General features: G+C 42.3%; 1 protein-coding gene across 1 annotated transcript in view; it reads left to right on the plus strand.

The window, feature by feature from the left end:
* The window catches only part of XYLT1 (xylosyltransferase 1), a 400682-nt gene that overhangs the window by 219890 nt on the left and 161030 nt on the right, over positions 1 to 19762 (plus strand). The window contains exon 3 of the mRNA XM_075899380.1: positions 1181 to 1703. Within this exon, the coding sequence (XP_075755495.1) occupies positions 1181 to 1703 (523 nt within the window). The remainder of the gene's footprint in view (positions 1 to 1180; positions 1704 to 19762) is intronic.

Below are 19762 nucleotides of genomic sequence, written 5' to 3' on the forward strand. Positions count from 1 at the left end.
TCCTACACGTTGCTTATTGTTTATATATTATCTTTACTTATTGGCTTCATTTCTGTGTCAACTGTGAGTGAGTAGCAACTGTCAGATTAAGTAGAATTTTAAAAGTGAAAAGTTTTATAGTTGCTATCTAGCATCATATGAACATGTGAGGGGCTGGACTATAGCATCTTTACTCACGTAGAGTAGTACTTTAATCCAGTGGTTTTCAAACTTTATTTCCCATGACCCAGTTGAAGAAAATTGTTGATGCCTGTGAACCAACATAATTATATTTTTGACTAGAGTGTGGGCTGGGGCATGAGACCAGGAATGAAGGGTTTGGGGGGCAGAAAGGGACTTAAGGCTGGGGCAGGAGATTGGGGCACCAAGTTGGGCACGGGCTTACCTCCAGCGACTCAAAGTCAGTAGATCAGTGGGGATTCTAAGGCTGGCTTTTCCCACTTGTCCTGGCACCTCAGACCACACTATGCCTCAGAAGCAGCCAGAAATAGGTCTGAGTCTGGGAACCAGCCAATCTGAGTATGGAGCAGTTGCTCAGGGAGGGCAGTACATAGAGCCCTGTGGAACTCCACCCCCCCCTCCCCCACCTAGGAGCTGGACCGACTGCTGGCCACATTTGGGGGTGCAGTGAAGTCTGTGGTGCCAGGACAGGCAGGAAGCCTGCCTTAGCAACCCCCACTAGTCACTTGGTCACCCTGCAGCAAAGTGACCTAGTGCCTGGCATTTCATGATCCAGTACTGGGTTGTAACCCATACTCTGAAAACCACTGCTTGTATCCATGAAGCCAGTAGGGCTACTCAAGGGGGAAATCACTAATGAGTGCTCCAGATTTTGGAGCCTTGACTCTTGCAAGTTGTCCCACTGAATTGATTTGAAACCACTCACGGACTTGACTCTGATTTCTTTAAAGTCAATAGAGTTTTCATTCTGACTTTAATGGAATCAGGCCCTTGGGAATTGGTGCTTACAAACATGAGCCTCATTTTGGCCCAGTTTATGGGATCTGAGTGTGGGTATCACAGTGCAATGTGTATTTATTTGGTCTATTTTAATGTGTATGACTTTTTCTTTTTATTTTTTTTAATTGACTTTGCTCTGTAATGTAGACGTTGCTTGTAATTCATGTAGTATGATTTAAAAAGTATAGTAACATTCATGTAACTTTCCCACCTTTTGTAGGATGGTTATTTTTCCCACCGGCCAAAAGAGAAAATGCGAACAGACAGCAATAATGAAAACTCTGTACCCAAGGACTTTGAAAATATTGATAACAGTAACTTTGCTCCAAGGACTCAGAGGCAAAAATACCAGCCTGAGTTGATGAAGAAGCCTCTTAGCAAGCAGAAGGAGCACTTGAAAAAGAAACTAGAGCAAGAAGAAAAGGTGAAGGAGAACTCCCTTCTGGGGAAGAACTCCAATGAAGTGCTTCAGTTCAGCCACCATGCAGTAAAGAACAGCAGCAGCAATTTGAAGGAGATTCACAGGTCTCCCAGGCAGCACCATTTAAAAAAGAGTGGGAATAGCTCCCCTGAAATAAGATATGACCAGCCACCAAAGTGTGAAATATCGGGCAAGGAGGCAATTTCAGCTCTGTCTCGGTCCAAATCCAAGCACTGTCGGCGGGAGATTGCAGAGGTATACTGTCAACACAAGCAAGGAAAGCTGATGCCTGAGAAGGTGACGCGTTTCTGTCCCCTGGATGGTAAGTCAATAGATGCTAAAGTGTAATATGCTCCAACACCACATGGGGTGGGAGGAACTCCATGGAGTAACAGCTGCTTGACTCTGCTCCAGAACAATAAAAATCAGCATTATGCGGCAAAGGATAATGTTGCATTTATGGTGTGGGTCAAACAGTGAGTATCTAAAGATGTCTTTAGCAGATAACTATGCAGAGAACACAAGATTCTTACCAAGTGTATGTTGGATGTTCTGCTTCAGTTTTCTTCCAACAGATTTTTTCGTTTTCAATTTTAACCAGTTTTCAGACGATGATGCTGGCAGCAGTTGCAGTGTTTCCATTTACAGATACAGAGGCCTACTGGAGAGAGGATGTCCATTCATTCCATGCCAGTATTTGACAAAAGAGATGTACGCTATGTGGGGAACAGGGAAACAATCAGAGTGAACATTGACACCTGCTGCCAGCCAACGAAGGGACAGCATTGCTGTCTGCTGCCGGGGGACAGAGGGCTTCAGGATGGAAGCTGTTAATCTGGAGACAGGAAAAATAAACAAAGCGTGTTGTGGCTCAGTTATTTTTAGTGAAGTCTTGGTACAACAAATGTGGTTTTCAGAGCTCATTAGTTCCAAGTTTCCAATCGAAACCCCTAGCCAAAGTCAAGGCTTTGTTTTGTTGTTTTTATTTTAATGTGGGATCAGATTTGTGGCTTATTGAACACAGGTTCTTCACCATTCATTTAACTGTGGACTAGCCATAACTTAAAACGCATTTCTTTAGTGCTGCACAGTCTGTGAGCACAAAACATTACTGGTAGCTGCAGTGGTATTTTTAAAGCACCACTCTGATCCTGAAATCAGCACTTCCCTGCTTGTGCAGGGTTAAGATCATGCTTAAGCTCTTTGCTGGATCAGAGCCTAAAGCAGTAGTGGGCAACCTCAGGGTTCAGTGTGACATTTTGTTTACCGTTGCCCACATGCAGGGTTGCCAAATTCCTCTGGTTTCTATATGAGTATTTTTTTCCTATTTGTATTGCTAAGGTGACCCACATGTAAAGCAAGGACATGGGAAGTGAGGTGCTCAAAGATTGTTCACAGCATTAATTGTGAGAGCTGTGCGCTCTCTCTGCATCAATCAAAGCACTGCTACGGTTCAATCAGCACACCCTGCAAAGTCTAGGTACACAGACGTAGTAAGCAAAATACTCTATCATGGAAGACCATCTTGGTTACAAAGTCTCAGGGGTGTAGCCGGGTTAGTGTGTAACTGTGAAAACAATAGGGACTATCAGAATTAAAACAGAAAAAGGTATTGACAGGCACATTTTTTCCTCTCCCTTCTTTTTCTGTTATAATTTTGATAGGCCCTCTTCTTTCTGCACCCAAGCTCATCTGAGGAAGTGAGTTTTGCCCAAGAAAGCTCATGATACTATATGTATTTTTGTTAGTCTCTAAGGGTATGTCTACACTACCCTCCTAATTCGAAAGAGGGTTCGAACGAGCGGGGATTTAAAAATGGCGGAGCCCCGCTTATGCAAATGAAGCCCGGGAAATTCAAATCCCGGGCTTCATTTGCAATTGCGGTATGCCTACATTACCCTCCTCTTTCGAATTAGGAGGGTAGTGTAGACATACCCTAAGGTGCCACAGGACTACTTATCGTCTTGGTTACAACAATCTTGAGGTCCACTGAGTTGGAGGGCCATTCATGCGGCCCACGCGCTAGCAGTGACCCGTCACTGGCCTAACGCATACATGATGTTTTATAAACAAATGGGATCTTTCACTGTGTGTCTGTGATTCCACTTCTTCGATGGATTTGTTTTGATGTTTGTGGGAGGTTTTTATAATTACTCTCTCTCGTTTGCAGTCACCATCGTGCTCACACTACCACTCATCTTCACTTCACTGAGTGGCGGAGAATAGGAAAACAGGAGATGGGATAACGGGCCTTGTGGGAAAATCAGGTTTTAAGTAGGGATGTAAAAAGCTAGTTTCCCCCAGCACCGTCTCCAGGGTGCCACCTGCCCCTCCACCTCCTGCTGCCTCTATTAGTGGCAGTGTAGTGGGGATAGGGGAGGCTGCTGCCACCAAGCAGATCCTGTTCACAGTGGCCAGCGCTGGCTGCGGGCAGGGGCTGCTTCAGCAGCAGCTCCTGTCCATGGCTAGCCCTGGTGACCGTGAACAGAGGCAGCTCTGGCATAAGCCCCTGTTCACGGCAGACAGGGTTTGCCACGAACAGGGCCTTCTGGACTCAGCAAGAGCCGGGACCAAGCAGTCCTGGCTTGTGCAGACGCTGCGACTCTGTATTTTAAATGTAGTAAGAGCCACAGCGTGGGTGGCCCCCTTCATTTTAAGGAGGCATCTGGAGGAAGAAGTGGAAGTATGGCCGACCAGAAAAGGAAGGAAGGTAAAATCAAAAGAGAGGGAGAACTCAATTTCAGTGGTTATATGGAGCTCTCTCCTAAAATAGTTCAAAAAGTGTCCTGGATTGATGTATTCAGACTAAGGAATTTTTCAGCGCACTGGTTATTGGTACTGTGTACTTGAGTCCCTTTCTGATAAATCATACAAAAATAAAATCTTAGATTCAGAGATTATAGATTTACATCAGTTGTTAGGACTTGTGTACGAGGACGTTTAGTTTGTGACAAGCTGGGATATGAATCTACTCCACAATAGCTTGTCACAGACTGTTGCTGTGGATCTTGCTGAGCCACATTAGCTGTTTTTCATGCTCTTTGTTTTAGTCCTGTTGCAAAGAGGTCTAGATCAAAATGCAGCAGTGAACCATTAATGTGCCTCGAAAGAATCTGTGTGGATAATCTGCAGCAGGCTAGTGTGTAGTAAATTCACACTCATCTTCCCACAAACTAAATGTTCATTCACATAGACAAGCCCTTTGAAATGTACATGATCTCCAAGATGATGTATATCTGAGTATCTATATCACAGTCAGCAATGAAGTGTTCAGATTTCTCTGATACATTTTCTATTTTCTGGCCTAACTCTACCTGGGTCCTTGGAGCTATTCTATGTAAAGTAATAACAGTGAGACTGGTCATTGCAAATGTTTGCTTTCTCTCCTGCACAATTTGAGTCTGGCCTTGGGAGATAGGTGAGAGAGTTCAGTACCCTGCAACACACTTCTATGGCGACATCACCTAAATGCTACTGTTTTCTTGGCACTTACTGTAACATTCCAAACCCCCATTGTAGCTTTAAATAGTCATCATTTAAACAGTTAAACAACAGCCTTTCCCAGGAATATTTCCTACTTCTGGCTTTAAATATGGAATTTCCTACAAGTACTTCTGTTCAAGGGTCTGGATAGGCACCGTTCAGTCCTGGGCCAGTAAAATTTTCTATACTCAGTTGTCTCACAAAGGGCACATAGAGCATATGATGTAAAATTAAGCTTTTTGTTTATAGTACAGTATAATAAATGATAGCAAGTTAACTGGTAAGTGATGAGATGGTAGGAACTAAGGGTACATCTACACTACATGGCTCCGTCGACGGAGCCATGCAGATTTGTTTATTGGGTAAAGGGAAATGAAGCGGCGATTTAAATAATCGCCGTTTCATTTAAATTTACATGGCTGCCGCGCTGAGCCGACAAACAGCTGATCAGCTGTTTGTCGGCTCAGTGCGCTAATCTGGATGCTCCCCTGCTGACATCAAAGCCCTTTGTCGGCAGCCCCGGTAAACCTCATCCCACGGGGAGTAACGGGGCTGCCGACAAAGGGCTTTGACATCGGCAGGGGAGCGTCCAGACTAGCGCGCTGAGCCGACAAACAGCTGATGAGCTGTTTGTCGGCTCAGCGCGGCAGCCATGTAAATTTAAATGAAGCAGCGATTATTTATAGACTCATAGACTCATAGACTTTAAGGTCAGAAGGGACCATTATGATCATCTAGTCTGACCCCCTGCACAGTGCAGGCCACAAAATCTCACCCACCCCTCCTAGAATAATCCTCTCACCTATATCTCAGATATTGAAGCCTTCAAATACTTTGAAGACCCCAAGATGCAGAGAATCCTCTAGCTGTGATCTGTACCCCATGCTACAGAGGAAGGCGAAAAACCTCCAGGGCCTCTGCCAATCTACCCTGGAGGAAAATTCCTTCCCGACCCCAAATATTTAAATCGCCGCTTCATTTCCCTATGCCTACAACCCTCATCTACATGGCTCCGTCGATGGAGCCATGTAGTCTAGACACAGCCTAAGTCACTAAGGCTATGTCTACACTGCAGGTATCTGTGGGCAGAGAGTATGCTAATGAAGCACTCATTAGCATTTGTTGCACTGTCATTTGCATATCTCTGCCGATGCTTTTTGCACAAAAACCTCTTGTGCAAAAAGCATTATCAGAGATATGCAAATGACAGTGCAACAAATGCTAATGAGCATTTCATTAGTATACTCTCTGCCGACAGATACCTGCAGTGTAGACATAGCCAAAGATTCTGTCAGTTAGTATATCATTTGTTCTATTTTTAGTTTTAAAATGTGTGTAAATCCAGTAACAGCTCAGGTATGTTCCTGGATATCTACCTGAAGAGATTAACAACAAAAAAAACCCAACTTCAACAGCTTCAAAAATGTGGTGTGTGGGGTGTATATTAAAACAAAAGGTGTGGAGGGGCCTTTGCTAGGAGTCTTCAGATGATCAGGAATGTCCCTGGAGCGCTAAGGGTTTTTTTTTTTTTTTTTTAATAAAATCACTTTACCAAGGCAGATGGATCCTAGTAGAAAATGTTGACTTTCTTTGCCTCAAGGTTATTCCGTCCTGCCACACTGACAGCTGACGTTAACCATTTCAAACACTGCCAAATTCTCCTTCAGGTAGTGTTCCGTGTAGTCTCTCTTAGACACGGGTAGAAAGAGCAAGCTTGGCAGTTTTGCAGTGGGGAAGTAATAGAGCAGCAGCATAACTCATGTAATGCCAGATGTGGGTGCAGAAGTATGATGTAAGCCTTTTAACTAATGCCAGAATTCCTAGGCAGCTTCTTAGCTGGGAAGTCACAGCCCTTTCAGAAGAAGAATTTTAGGGGTCAAGGGAAGAGGTTAGGACTCAGCAGCGTGGTCACTCAATGCCTATATGATATACTGCACGTCTTGCAGGAACAGGCCCCACTACATGTTCATACTTTTCTCATTAAAAAGTGAGTCTGTTTAAAAAATAAAAGTTGTAACCTTTTCTGTTTTACAGCTTTATTTTTAAGATACTTATCCACAAAAAAAGTAACCATGCTGTGATTTAATAGGCCAGTTGGATCAGATATTTCCTCCTTTTTATTCTAAACTTTCTGTATTGTTCGGCCCTGATAAACAACTGTGCCAAGCCTCTGAAGAAGAGGCTACATGAACCCAATATATTCCTTAAAGGGGTGTAAGCTTAATTAGGTAACATTTGTAAAACAGTAGCCCTGAGCTTTTGAATCAAAGCACGGTAGAGCTGGTATTACTGTTTTCCTGTGCTCAGCTCTTAACATTCTGAACATCAAGACAGCTCTGTGCTGTGTGTCAGCACAAGTCAGACATCCTGGGGATCGATCTAACTGTTCAGCATGCCAAATGATATATCCGTATGTTTTTACACAGAAAAAAAGATTTGTTATGTGTTTACAAGGGAGCTGTGAATTTTAAATATTTATTTATTGGTCTTACTCATTCATTATGTCAGTGCATACACTTGTTTAAAAGCTGTGGGCTCCATTGAGATGTCATCTAGAGTGCAATTCTCTTGGATTCATTCATACGTGCATAGCTGTTCAAAGCTGCAGAATATTTAGTTAAATGTGGCCATCAATTGTGGTATATGACTCCATTGAGCAAGACTGTCATAAATTCTAAGTGGTGTTTATCAAGAGGAGCAGTATCTTATAAACTCCTTGTTTTTCTTTGAAGTATTTTATTATGTCCAAATGCAAGAGGTGTAGAAACTCAAATGTATTTTCAGAGTATTATGGAAAGGACTGTTTTAAATCTATAGTGTCATCCACTGGTACCTCTCTTAAATGAGTCTGTTTTCTCCAAAGTACGTCTAGACTGCAAGCTTCTTTCAAAAAAAGCTTTTTGAAAAAGAGCATCCACACCTCAAAACCAGATTGAGAAAGTGATCTGCTTTTTCGAAAGAGAGCATCCAGACTGCATGGACACTCTCCCAAAAGAAAGCCCTGATTGCTATTCACAGAATGGCCACCAGGGCATCTGTGCTTTTTTCGATTGCCACTTCTTTCAAAAAATGACCCTGTTCTGGGTCCACACACGTCTTTTTTCGGAAGAGCTCTTTCAAAAAAGGCATTCTTCCTAGTAATTTGAGGTTTACCAGTGTCAAAAAAACCCTACGTTATTTTGATTTAATTTCGAAAGAATGTGATTGCAGTGTGGACTCAGGTGAAGTTTTTTCGAAGAAAAGGCAGGTTTTTTCCAAAAAACAATGTAGTCTAGACATACCCCAAGAGAACAGGAAGAGAGAAGCTCCATTCCAACTGTATACGATACACTGAGAGTGTGATTGAAGCAGCAAAGTAGATACAAATATGAATTGTTTAGCATTGTTAGTGTGCATAGTTCTTTACAAACAGACTGTGTCCCTCACTCAAGAAGGAATGGTGACCAACCTGGGAGGGCCACAAGGGAAAGTCCGAAGTTTCAGCAATAATATTATGCTGTTGTGGAGGTCAGTGTGGCAGCCACCTTGAAGGGCGCACCACTTCGGTTTGTATGCACTTATTTTGAGAGGAATGTTTATAATTTATAGGAGTGTGTTTTGAAGGGGGAGAAGGTGGAAGTGTCGCAGGTGAAGTCTTGAAAGATGGATGAAGGTATACGGGTTGATGCAGGTGAATGGACAAATCTAGTGCGGTCTTGATTACAAAAGGAAAATGGGAAAACTGCTTTTTTGATAACTGGGAAAATTGTCTTTTGGGTGGGGTTGTCATAGCAGATTAATTTGCTCATCTGTAGGGGCAAGATGTAGAGCTGCAGTGGTGCTAGATGGAATGCCCTGCCTTCTCGCGGTGGCCACCCATATCTCTGTGCTGAGGTCCGCTGCAGACTACCACTCCATTTCCATTAGTTGTTCAAAGCCTTGCTTCCGATGATTGTTGCGTCCGGGCCCAGCTTTGTCACTGAATGTACTTCCATGCGTAACCTACTAGTTGCACTTCTCCAAGACAGCACACTGAAAGCCCTCGATGAAGCCAGAGAAAGATAGAGAGCACCTAAGTTTGGAGAGGAGCTAGACTCAGAAACTGTACATTGCAAAATTCCTCTCTTTGACAAAGCTAGTCTGATGTAAGATTGTAAGATCATTCGTGCAGCCACTCTGCAGAACAGAAGAGATCTCCCATTAGCATACTAAAACCACCTCCATGAATGGCGGCAGCTAAGTCAGACGGAGAAACTTTTCTCACCAGTACAGTGCTGTTCACACTGGTGTGTCTGTCTGTGTAGCTTGTGTCACTCAGGGGCTGCGTCTAGACTGGTATGATTTTGCGGAAATACTTTTAACTGAAAACTTTTCCCAAGCGGGAGCGTGAAAGTATTTGCGCAAGAAGCACTGATTTTATACATTACAAAGTCAGTGCTCTTGCGCAAATTCAAGCGGCCAGTGTAGACAGCTGGCCAGTGTAGACAAAATCTTGCCAGTCTAGATGCACCCAGGGTGTTTTTTTACTCCCAGGTGACATAATTTATACCAACAAATGTGATAATGTAGATATGGCCTTAATCGGTATTCTAGACTCCCCAAACAGGATCCTTTGTAAGCAGGAGCCCTTGTAAACAGGAAAAAGAAGAAAAGTGCACTATTTGCCTCTTAGTGCAAACTGAATTTATCTGTGTAGCTCTTCAGATAAGTAGGGTGGGCAGAAATCAATTTTTATTTTTGTATCATTTCAACAGATAATATTGATGCTTATTTTAAAGCATTTTAAAAGATTTTTTTCCATTTAAATTTTCTCAGTTGTGCAGAATTATGTTTTTAATAATTTTTCCGTTGTTTTTATTGATTTAAATTTTCCCGTCGTGGGAAATTATTGGAGAGATGGTAAAATATATTTAATGAGAATATCCATTAAAATTCAAAAAGTTTGTTTTTATTGACCATTAAAACAAACTGTCAACATCATGTGTCCAAATATACAAAGTAAATATCTTTAAATAAATAAATCACAAGTGTTTTTACTATTCTTCAGCTAGCCTCATTCAAAATTATAAATCATTGGATTTTGACTCTCATAGTTTCTCAAGCAGCATTTTTCTTATTCTGCCTGTCTGTGAATTTTAATAATTACTGATGACAATATTCTTTCATTAGTTTGTGTATGTATGTTGAAATCAATGTTTACCAACATTTCAAAGTAAAAATCGAATCCTTCCAAACCCACATACAGATGCAGTTATGGACACTATTAAAAGGATAGCTGTGTAGAGACTGAAACTATATTTTTTTCTTTCCCTTGATCTTGATATTCCCTTCAGATTTTTTGGTTTCTGATCTATTTTTCACAGCTACCATTTGGCTCTCAGTATTTTAAATCTCTAATTCTTATTGACCTGAGTGTCAATTTGTAAGCTGGACAGGTAGATGTGAGACCATTTCCTGCATGACTGGGGGGGATGATAGACTTGCTGGGCCCCTGGGCAAGGTTGGGGAAGGAGATGGTTCCATGCTTTTGGAAGGGTCGTGGCCTCGGGGAGAAGAGGCTTCATGCCACCCTCCCTCTGTGCAGCACTCCAGTAGTGATTTAAAGGGCTCAAGGTGTGTGGCAGCGGCAGCCATAAGCTACAGGCCCTTTTGCATCACTGAGCCCTGGGACAGTTGCCCCTCGCTCCCAGCCCTCCCATCAGTATACCTGTGCATGATTGACACCAATTCTGAGTAATCAGAAAATCATAGACTCATAGGGTTGGAAGAGACCTCAGGAGGTCATCGAATCCAGCCCCCTGCCAAAGCAGAACCAACCCCCAGTGAGTGTCGTCATACTGGATCTAAATCATTTCTTCTCTGGTCCAGATTATCCTTGGTGTCTCCCACATGGGTCTCTAGTCTACTCTTGGTCATTGGGGGCTGACACTTTGTACTCCTTAGTCCAGGTCTTTGGTGCTTGAGTTCAGATGAACGCGTAATATGTTCCCTTTAGAATTTTAACATTCACTTTTGATTAAAGAAAAGCCCCTATAAGATGGAGGGCCTGGAGCAAGGTTGGTTTATTTCCCTTTGACTTCTGTGTCATCTTTGCTCAGTTTACAAGTCAGAACAGGTTTTCTTCTACCTTCAGCCTGAGGGCAATCTGGCCCATAAAAACATAGAAACAAAAATCAAGCTGACCTCTTTCTGTGTCATTCATCAGCACTGAAGGAGTTATTCCCAGATACGGCTGTTTGCTCACCTGCTTCCTTACTGATGCTGGTGCTTTGTCACACACAAACAAAACATTTTCTAAGATGCTAAGGAATAAAATACTCCAATGCAGAAGAGCAGCAGGGTCAACAGCCACTGTAAGCCCAGGGGCAAGGGGAATGTGAGGGAGGTTTTGCGCCCCTGGAAAAGGGGTGGACCTCTGGGCAGAAGAGGCGAGGCCAACTGCAGTCAGTCCTTAAATTTTCCCAGACCACAGTGCTAGGTTCTCAGCACCATGCAGAGTAGCGCTCCTGTGGCAATTTGAAGGGGCCTGGGGCTCCAGGCCCCTTTGAAACACCGGGGCTCTGTGCAGTTGGCCCCTTTGTCCTCCTGTCAGCAGACCTGCTCTCAAACTCTATCTGAGACTTGCAGACCAGGTATTGTATATTAATGATCACTTCATTAGCCACCAAAATTCAGCCTCTTCTGGCATGGAATAGAGCAGCAGTTCAAAAATGTCTGAGCAAGTCTGCCCAACTGTTATGGGAAGTGAAAGAGAATTCCATATACAGTTTAAACAGGAAGGGAAATATAGCTAAGCAGGAGATAGGTAACTTGGTTAGAGATTGACCCTTTGACCTTAAAAAAAGTGTATGTTAAAATGCTAAATAGTTATCCTTGGGTTATACATATATATTGACAGCTGAACAGACATCTTTGTTTAGTTTTTAGAATTTTCACAGTATGCTTTTTGACTCATTTGATGTAATCCAAAATTTAAAGAGTATGGGACCAGTTCCACAAAGATTATTGGATCTATCTCTGTTTCTTCTGGTTTAGCCATTGCAAGCCACAGTCACTGCTGAGACTTCTCTTCACACCTTTAGTCTATTAGCCATGGTAAAAATGCCATGTTGAGTATAAATTCTTTGAGACTGGCATTGAAGAGCCAGCATGCAGGCAAACCCAACATAACTTTAATTTGCTGCTCCACAGATGACTCCTGTTGCAATAAATTTACTGTGAATAGACTAATTGCAAAATAACCTTAATTGAGTAGTTATCAATGAACAACATCCTGTGGAACAAAACTGCTTACAATTAATAGCATTTAAGCTTTCTCTGTAGAAGGCTAAAGATGTAATTACACCACATATGGAGACTGTGTTCAGTTCTGGAAACCATGATGCCAGTGTTTCCTTCATTTTAAGGGTAGTTTTGGCTTCAACGTACAGCACTCGTATTTTGTGTTTAAGTTTCTGAAAAGAGAAAAGGTCTGAATCTCTTTTCCTTACATCAGAATGAATAAGGTGCTAGTTCATTGAGGTCCATGGAGTGGCACCAGTGTAAATCTGGAGTTAGTGGAGAAGAAGCAGACCCCCACAGGCTATCAACTATACCATTACACATGATAAAACAAACCTAATAAAACCATCCAATCCTTTGTATCATGGAAGAAGAGTAGAACTTTGCAAATATTTTTATAGGATCGGGATCTACAGGCGTATTGCAGAGTTGGAGGGAGATAAAATTGGTTGAAGAGTTCTCACAGCTTGCAGAATGAATCAGTGTTTTCTGCATCTTCATGTTGTTTGTCCTCAGAGATTTCAGTAGCACCCCTGTGAGGGTATGTCTACACTACCCTCCTAGTTCGAACTAGGAGGGTAATGTAGGCATACCGCACTTGCAAATGAAGCCCGGGATTTGAATTTCCCGGGCTTCATTTGCATAAGCGGGGAGCCGCCATTTTTAAAACCCCGCTGGTTCGAACCCCGTGCAGCGCGGCTACACGGGGCACGAATTAGGTAGTTCAAACTAGGCTTCCTAGTTCGAACTACCATTACTCCTCATTTCACGAGGAGTAACGGTAGTTCGAACTAGGAAGCCTAGTTCGAACTACCTAGTTCGTGCCCCGTGTAGCCGCGCTGCACAGGGTTCGAACCAGCAGGGTTTTAACAATGGCGGCTCCCCGCTTATGCAAATGAAGCCCGGGAAATTCAAATCCCGGGCTTCATTTGCAAGTACGGTATGCCTACATTACCCCACTAGTTCGAACTAGCGGGGTAGTGTAGACATACCCTGAGAGACCTGAGCATTTAGAACTCAGCAAGGAGGTGAGCTTGTTGCAAGACAGCATTGGGAGTCTCATCCCAAAATACCAGAGAAAATAGCACCCTACACAAATGTTGATGGTGTTAGCACTACCTTATGTGGGTTTCTTCTTTCCCTTGTAAGATAATAGCCTGTGGGTATGTCTACACTGCCAACCTAGTTCGAACTAGGGGTGGCTAATGTAGGCATTCGAAGTTGCAAACAAGCCCAGGATTTAAATATCCCGGGCTTCATTTGCATCTTGCCGGGCGCCGCCATTTTAAAATCCCCGTTAGTGCAGACTCCGTGCCCACGGCTACATGCGGCACGGAGTAGGTAGTTCGAATTAGGCTCTAATAAGGGGGTTATAGCAGCTGGAGCTGGGCAACCAATGCTAGTATTGAATTTGTAGTGCCTGGGCTCCCCTGGTGCTGGGAATCAGTGAAGGGTTACCCAGCCTCGGTACAGATGACCCTTTCCTCCTTCAAGCGTTCTGAAGTACATACAATTCACAAGACATTGGCAAGCTTCGGAGGCAGGGTCATGTTCACATTCCATGAGAACAAATGTCAGCTCCTCTTTTCCACTAAATAACAGCTCCCCTCCCTCTTTCCTACTGGATGATGATTTTAAGCTTTTAGGTGGCATGGAAGGGATACAACATCAAACACCAGGAAATAGATTTTCAAGAATTGTCACTTTTAAGGAAATGCTAAGAACAAGCAAAATACGTGTCTAGCAACAAAAGTGGAGGGTAGAAATAAGCTTGGAAATTTCAGCCACTCAAAATCCCATAGAACTATTGTTTTAGTGCCAACTTCTTAGCCTGGACAGGTGACTGGGGAGGGGCAGGTAGTAAATACAGAAGGAGACTGTCATGGTCATGAGAGATGGCCAGCAGCCTGGGGACTAAAAGTATGTCTAGGAGGGCTTGATCTAGGAGGGCTAATGAGGGCGACCAGAATTGCAAATCAAGCCCAGGATTTAAATATCCCGTGCTTGATTTGCATGTTCCCGGCCGGTCACCATTTTAGAAACTGACTAGCCCAAAGTAACTGCCTGCGTCTACACGCGGCAGTGAAACGGGCTTCTGATTTAAAGCCGCTAATTCGAATTAGGTGGTAAACCTCATTGCAGGAGGTCATCGGAGGACGGGACGGGGGGCGTGAGTGGCTCTCTGTCTTCCTGACCTGTTGAGACCCTCGGATTAGAGAAATAAATGAAAAAAGAGAAAACTGTTCACTGCAGGTCCTCTGTAGATTCTGATTTTTTCTTGAGTTGTAAAGAAGCAGTCTGATTTCAGGAATCTGCTGACAGGAGTCCATAGTTCAAAATCTGCTGTGCATCTATGATTCTGAAACCTTAACGTTCCATAGAGAGTACAATGGGATTTATCCAAATGTCTCGGGCAAGATATAAAACCATTGGCTAAACAAAGATTTGGATGGAATAGACAGCTCATTCATCAATTACCTGCAAAGAGCCTGCTCAAAGCTTCTACCACTGGTGCACAATAAAGAGAAGGCTGGCATGCCAGTCTTCAGCTGTAAAGACATTTTCTAGGGTCCCAGCCTAGAAAGTCCCAGCCCCTTAGTATATTGAAGAATGCCATCTGCTTTTTTTTCCAACTGAATTTAACAGGGTGGCCTCCCAGATGTCCCCAACCCTGGGGACATACTGTAACCAAACTTTGTTTTTGCTTAAACTGAATCGGGCAGTAAGTGTTTAAAAAGTAATGGCAGAATAAAACTGTAATATATATGTAACCTTTGCTGTCTCTTCCTGAAATAATATTAACTTTTTGAACTCCACAGGACAAGGTTTTTCATTTGTTCTGGCTTCAGGAAGCAGACATTTTTCATGAAGATTGTCTAAACACAAACTCCTGTATTGTAGAAGAAAACACCCAACACAATAACTGGAATATATAACCTATAAACTGTACAGTTGAGGACTCCCTGCTGTGTCTACACTGGCCACTTATTCCAGAAAAGCGGCTGCTTTTCTGGAATAACTTGCCAGCCGTCTACACTGGCTGCTTGCTTTTCCGGAAAAGCAATGACGATCTAATGTAAAATCGTCATTGTTTTTCCGGAAAAACTATGCTGCTCCCATTCGAGCAAAAGTCCTTTTCCGGAAAAACTGTTCCGGAAAAGGGCCAGTGTAGACAGCACAGTAGTCTTTTCCGCAAAAAAGCCCTGATCGCGAAAATGACGATCGGGGCTTTTTTGCGGAAAAGCGCGTCTACATTGGCCACGGACGCTTTTACGGAAAAAGTGCTTTTCCGGAAAAGCATCCTGCCAATGTAGACGTGCTTTTTCCGGAAATACTTATAACAGAAAACTGTTCCGTTTTAAGCATTTCCGGAAAAGGGTACCAGTGTAGACGTAGCCCCTGAGATTTATGGAGCATGTGTATGTTTTATAATTGTTTCATTTGGAAGTGAGAAAGAAAAGGTTTGGGGAACTTGTCTCAATTAATAATGCTAACACTGTAGGCATGTTAAAAGGAATTAATTCCATTTAAGACTACAGGCCCTAATTTGGCCATTTACACTGAAAATGAGTTTTTCTTAAATAGAATATACTTTTAACATAGCAAACTTCTTTTCTTTTTCTTTTTCATGCAATCATAGCTTCTATAGAAAAAGAGTGACAAGAAGTCTGTAGCTCAGCAGCCATGGAAAAGATGTTGAAGTTACTCAACATTAATTTAGTCTGATGAACACACACTTATCATTTGATGTTAGTTTGAGGGCTTGTTAAAAGTGAATAGGGCTTGATTCTACTCTTACACAGTTTTAGCATCCATGAAATGCCATTGATCAAGCATCCAATGATGTCAAAAGAGTGACTCCTGATTATATCAGCATAAGCAAGAGCAGATTAAGGCCCAACATCTGTCTTCTGTTCATGCCAGGAAGCGTTGTGGACAAATAGACGTTCACAATAAGCTCTGAAGTGCTCTACATACAGATTTACAACACTTGATTTCTGGCAAGATTGTGGTGAAATCCTGGCTCTGTACAAGTCAGTGGCAAAAGTCCCATTGAGATCTGTAACGCAGTATTTAAACTGCTCATTCTCTCATCAGCTATGTAGGCAGACGCGTTACTCCCTGATTGCACATGGTGCTTGCTGAAGCCAGATCATAACAACACATTTTATTTACTGGGTACTTATCTATCAGTGCTGTTCCACATCTTACACTGAAATCCAGTAGAATTTAATAGAGAATTGTATCCTTTTTATAGAATTTAAACCAGCTAATGGAATTTTATTGTGGGAATGCATCATTTTCTATTAAGTCAAATCATGTGGCTTGTTTGGAGTAATTTCTCTAGATACTCTGTTAAATTACACAGGATTTTTCCATAGGGATAAGGCCCTCTAGGCCCTCTGAACTAAAGTATTCTGCAAATGGCTAACTACACAATCTTCCTCAGAACTTGGGCTGCAAACATAAAATGATCATCTCTTCAAAAGATTCTTGCCTAATCATTTAAAAAGGCAAAGGAGTGGGTACATTTAGAGGATGCCAGGATTTCAGTGTTATGCTTGGGATCCCAGGCATCAAAATGTTAAAACCAAAATCTTTATCTCCTTGTACTCACTAACAAATGGCTGTTGTGGAGAGTGAATCATCTGGTGGGGTGAATCCTCTCTGCCCATTTCAGACATGCACCACACTGCTGGATTTCTGCCCCAGGTTTTTTTTGGGGGGGGGGGAGGAGGGAGGGGAATTGAAAAGTTCTTCATCTTTAATTCTGAGAACTATCCTCCTACCCCCAAAAATCTCTTTAGATTTCCAAAACGGCAAGTGAATGATCTGTTCTGTAATACATATGCTCCATGGATTCGCTGTAGGGAAAAGCTTACCTGTTGAGAAATTGTCACCATCCACCTCACTCGGAATTACACCAGAATACAATTATTATCTATTATGATCAGTTAACCCAGCATTTATCAAACTGTGGGTCACGACCCCCTGGGGGGTCACAACCAACTTACAGGGGGGTCGCAGCTGGATCCAGGAGGAAGTGAACTGGGATGGGGGGGCACTGTGGGGCCTGCCTCAGGGGGAGGGAGGAGTGCACTGGGATGGGGAGTTGCTAGGGGGGCCTAGCTCTGAGGCAGGGATGAATGCATTGCGATGGGGAGACTGGGGTGGGGGTAGGTGCAGTCCCAAACTGGACAAAGTGGTGCAACTTTTGCGTAACAACTTTAGCCCCCCCCCCCTTTTTTTTTGCTTAACTTTGGTGTGTGTGTGTGTGTGTGTGTGTGTGTGTGTGTTTCTACAAATATTTCTTATTGTGATTTGTGTTACTGGACTGCAACTGAAGGTTTACCTTTATGTAACTAGAATATATTCGCCCACATTTCATACTCCAAGGAACCATGAGCTGTTTTGTTCTACTCTGTCCTGGTTCATTTGTATAATTGGTAAAAACTAGTAAGAGTTACAGTTACTAAATGAGTATACACTCTTTACAGTTATTAAAAGAGGATAGACTCTTGTTTGTGACTGCCTGAAGTTTGGATTTCAGCATTCCATTCTTACTCATCTGTGTTTCTTAACTAGAAACTGTTTTTTATCCAGCTGAGGGATATTATGGTGCAGAAGAATATTTTAAATCTTACTACTTTTAAATTGAAAGCTGTGTGTGTGTGTGTGTGTGTGTGTGTGTGTGTGTGTGTGTGTGTGAGAGAGAGAGAGAGAGAGAGAGAGAGAGAGCGAGAGCATAATATTATTGAGCTTGTCAGTAATATGACTAAATAAGAACAATACATTTCCACTTTCATCAGCTATTTGTGGGTTGTGAGTCATTCTGATTTTATGTTGTTGTTTTTAATTTACCAAATAGCATAACAGGGAAGGACAAGTTTTTAATTTACCGAATAGCATGGAGGGGAAGGAAAGTTTAAGGGAAAAGTTTACAGCCGGTCTCCAAGTTACGAACGCAGCAACTTATGACCATTCGTATTTATGACCAACCTCCTATACAGCCGGAACCCAAGTTACAAATGAAATCCACACTTACAAAAAGCGCAGCCATACGTAAGTGAATGTAATCTGACTTACAAACCGATCGAGTTACGACCTAGTGTTTGGTATGTAACTTGTTCGTAAGTCGGGGACCGGCTGTATTAAGATTTTGTTTTACACAAGATAGTTTTTACTTTGAGCCAGAATTGGAAAGATATTTAGGTGTTTAAAGATGCACATAGACCGCAGTGAGATTTTCAAAAGTGTCTAATGATTTAAAGCTGCTTAAGCACTTCTGAAAATTCCACTAGACACATATCTTCTTTAGGCATCTAAGTACTTCAGTAAAATCTGACCTCATGCCGTTTTATGTCCCAAGAAAAGACAGTTCTGTTCTTTATTTATGAGTTTGTTGAGGAATAATTCTTCATAAAGAAACAAACTAGATAGAGAAAGCAGACTAGCTAATTGTCTTTACTCAGTTGGTTACTACACGAATGTAAATTAATTTTTGAATTACTGGTTGGACAAGTAGTGATATTAACTAGGAGCAGACATTGTACAAAAACAACAATGCGCTGTATGTTTGCCAAATTGCAGAAGAGAGAAAAAATGAGATTGTATTTGTTCAGTGTGTGTGTTATGATTTTACTCTTTTCTGTTATGATTATTTACTCTTTTTTACTCTTTTCTGCTACGAGCTGGAACCAAAACTAAGATTACTGGGAAGTATATTAAATACATTTGGCCAGATCCTTAGCTGATGTCAGTTGGCATACCTCTGCTGACGTCAGTGAAGCTATGTCAGTCTGCATCAGCTAAGGTACTTCAATAAAGTACTCCCATCTGGCCCATACTTACAGTCCATACAAAAACATCTATGTGAAGATTTGTCCTTCCAAAAAGTGAGGCAGTCTTTAAACAGCAGCTCAGAATTACTCCAATTTTTTTGTTTGTGTAGAGAGTGTTTCAGTGCCTAAAATTTCTGATTATGATTGAGGAATATTTCCATTACTGGGCCTTTCATCTGAGGCTTAATTCTCTGCTCCTGATTCATTCCTGGAAGAGGCTAGTATTAGGAGAGAAGATTCCCTGTGTGTTTTGGTGCAGAACCTTTGACTACTCAAAAACAAAGCTTCACTCTCTGAAGATAAGTTTATAAACTAGTGATTTCTAGTATAGACTTTATCCAGGGGCCAGCTTACATAATAGCTTTTTTTTTTTTTTTTTTTTTTTGCACTGGGGTTTTTCTAATAGTCTAAATGAGTTACGCATCCAGCTCCCTTAGGGCAGGTCTATACTAGATTTAGAAGGTCGGCTTAAGGAATGCAACTCCAGCTTACATAAATAATGTAGCTGAAGTTGACATACCTGAACTCGAGCTTGGTGTTGTTTTCACAGTGGAAGGACGACAGGAGGAAATGCTCCCATTGGCTTTCCTTACTCCTTGCAACTGCAAGGAATACCAGCGCCAACGGCACACCCACAGTATTTGATTTCGTGGGTCTTTACTAGACCTGCTAACTTGAATGTTAAAAGATCCATCTTTGGCATGGCAAGTAGAGATGTGGCCTTAGGCTCCTGGGTCCATTCCAGCCTTAGAGAAGCAGCCATTGAGTACCTAGTCTAACAAACTCCTATTGGAAA

Source organism: Pelodiscus sinensis, chromosome 16, assembly GCF_049634645.1.
Source record: "Pelodiscus sinensis isolate JC-2024 chromosome 16, ASM4963464v1, whole genome shotgun sequence".
Lineage (NCBI taxonomy): Eukaryota > Metazoa > Chordata > Testudines > Trionychidae > Pelodiscus > Pelodiscus sinensis.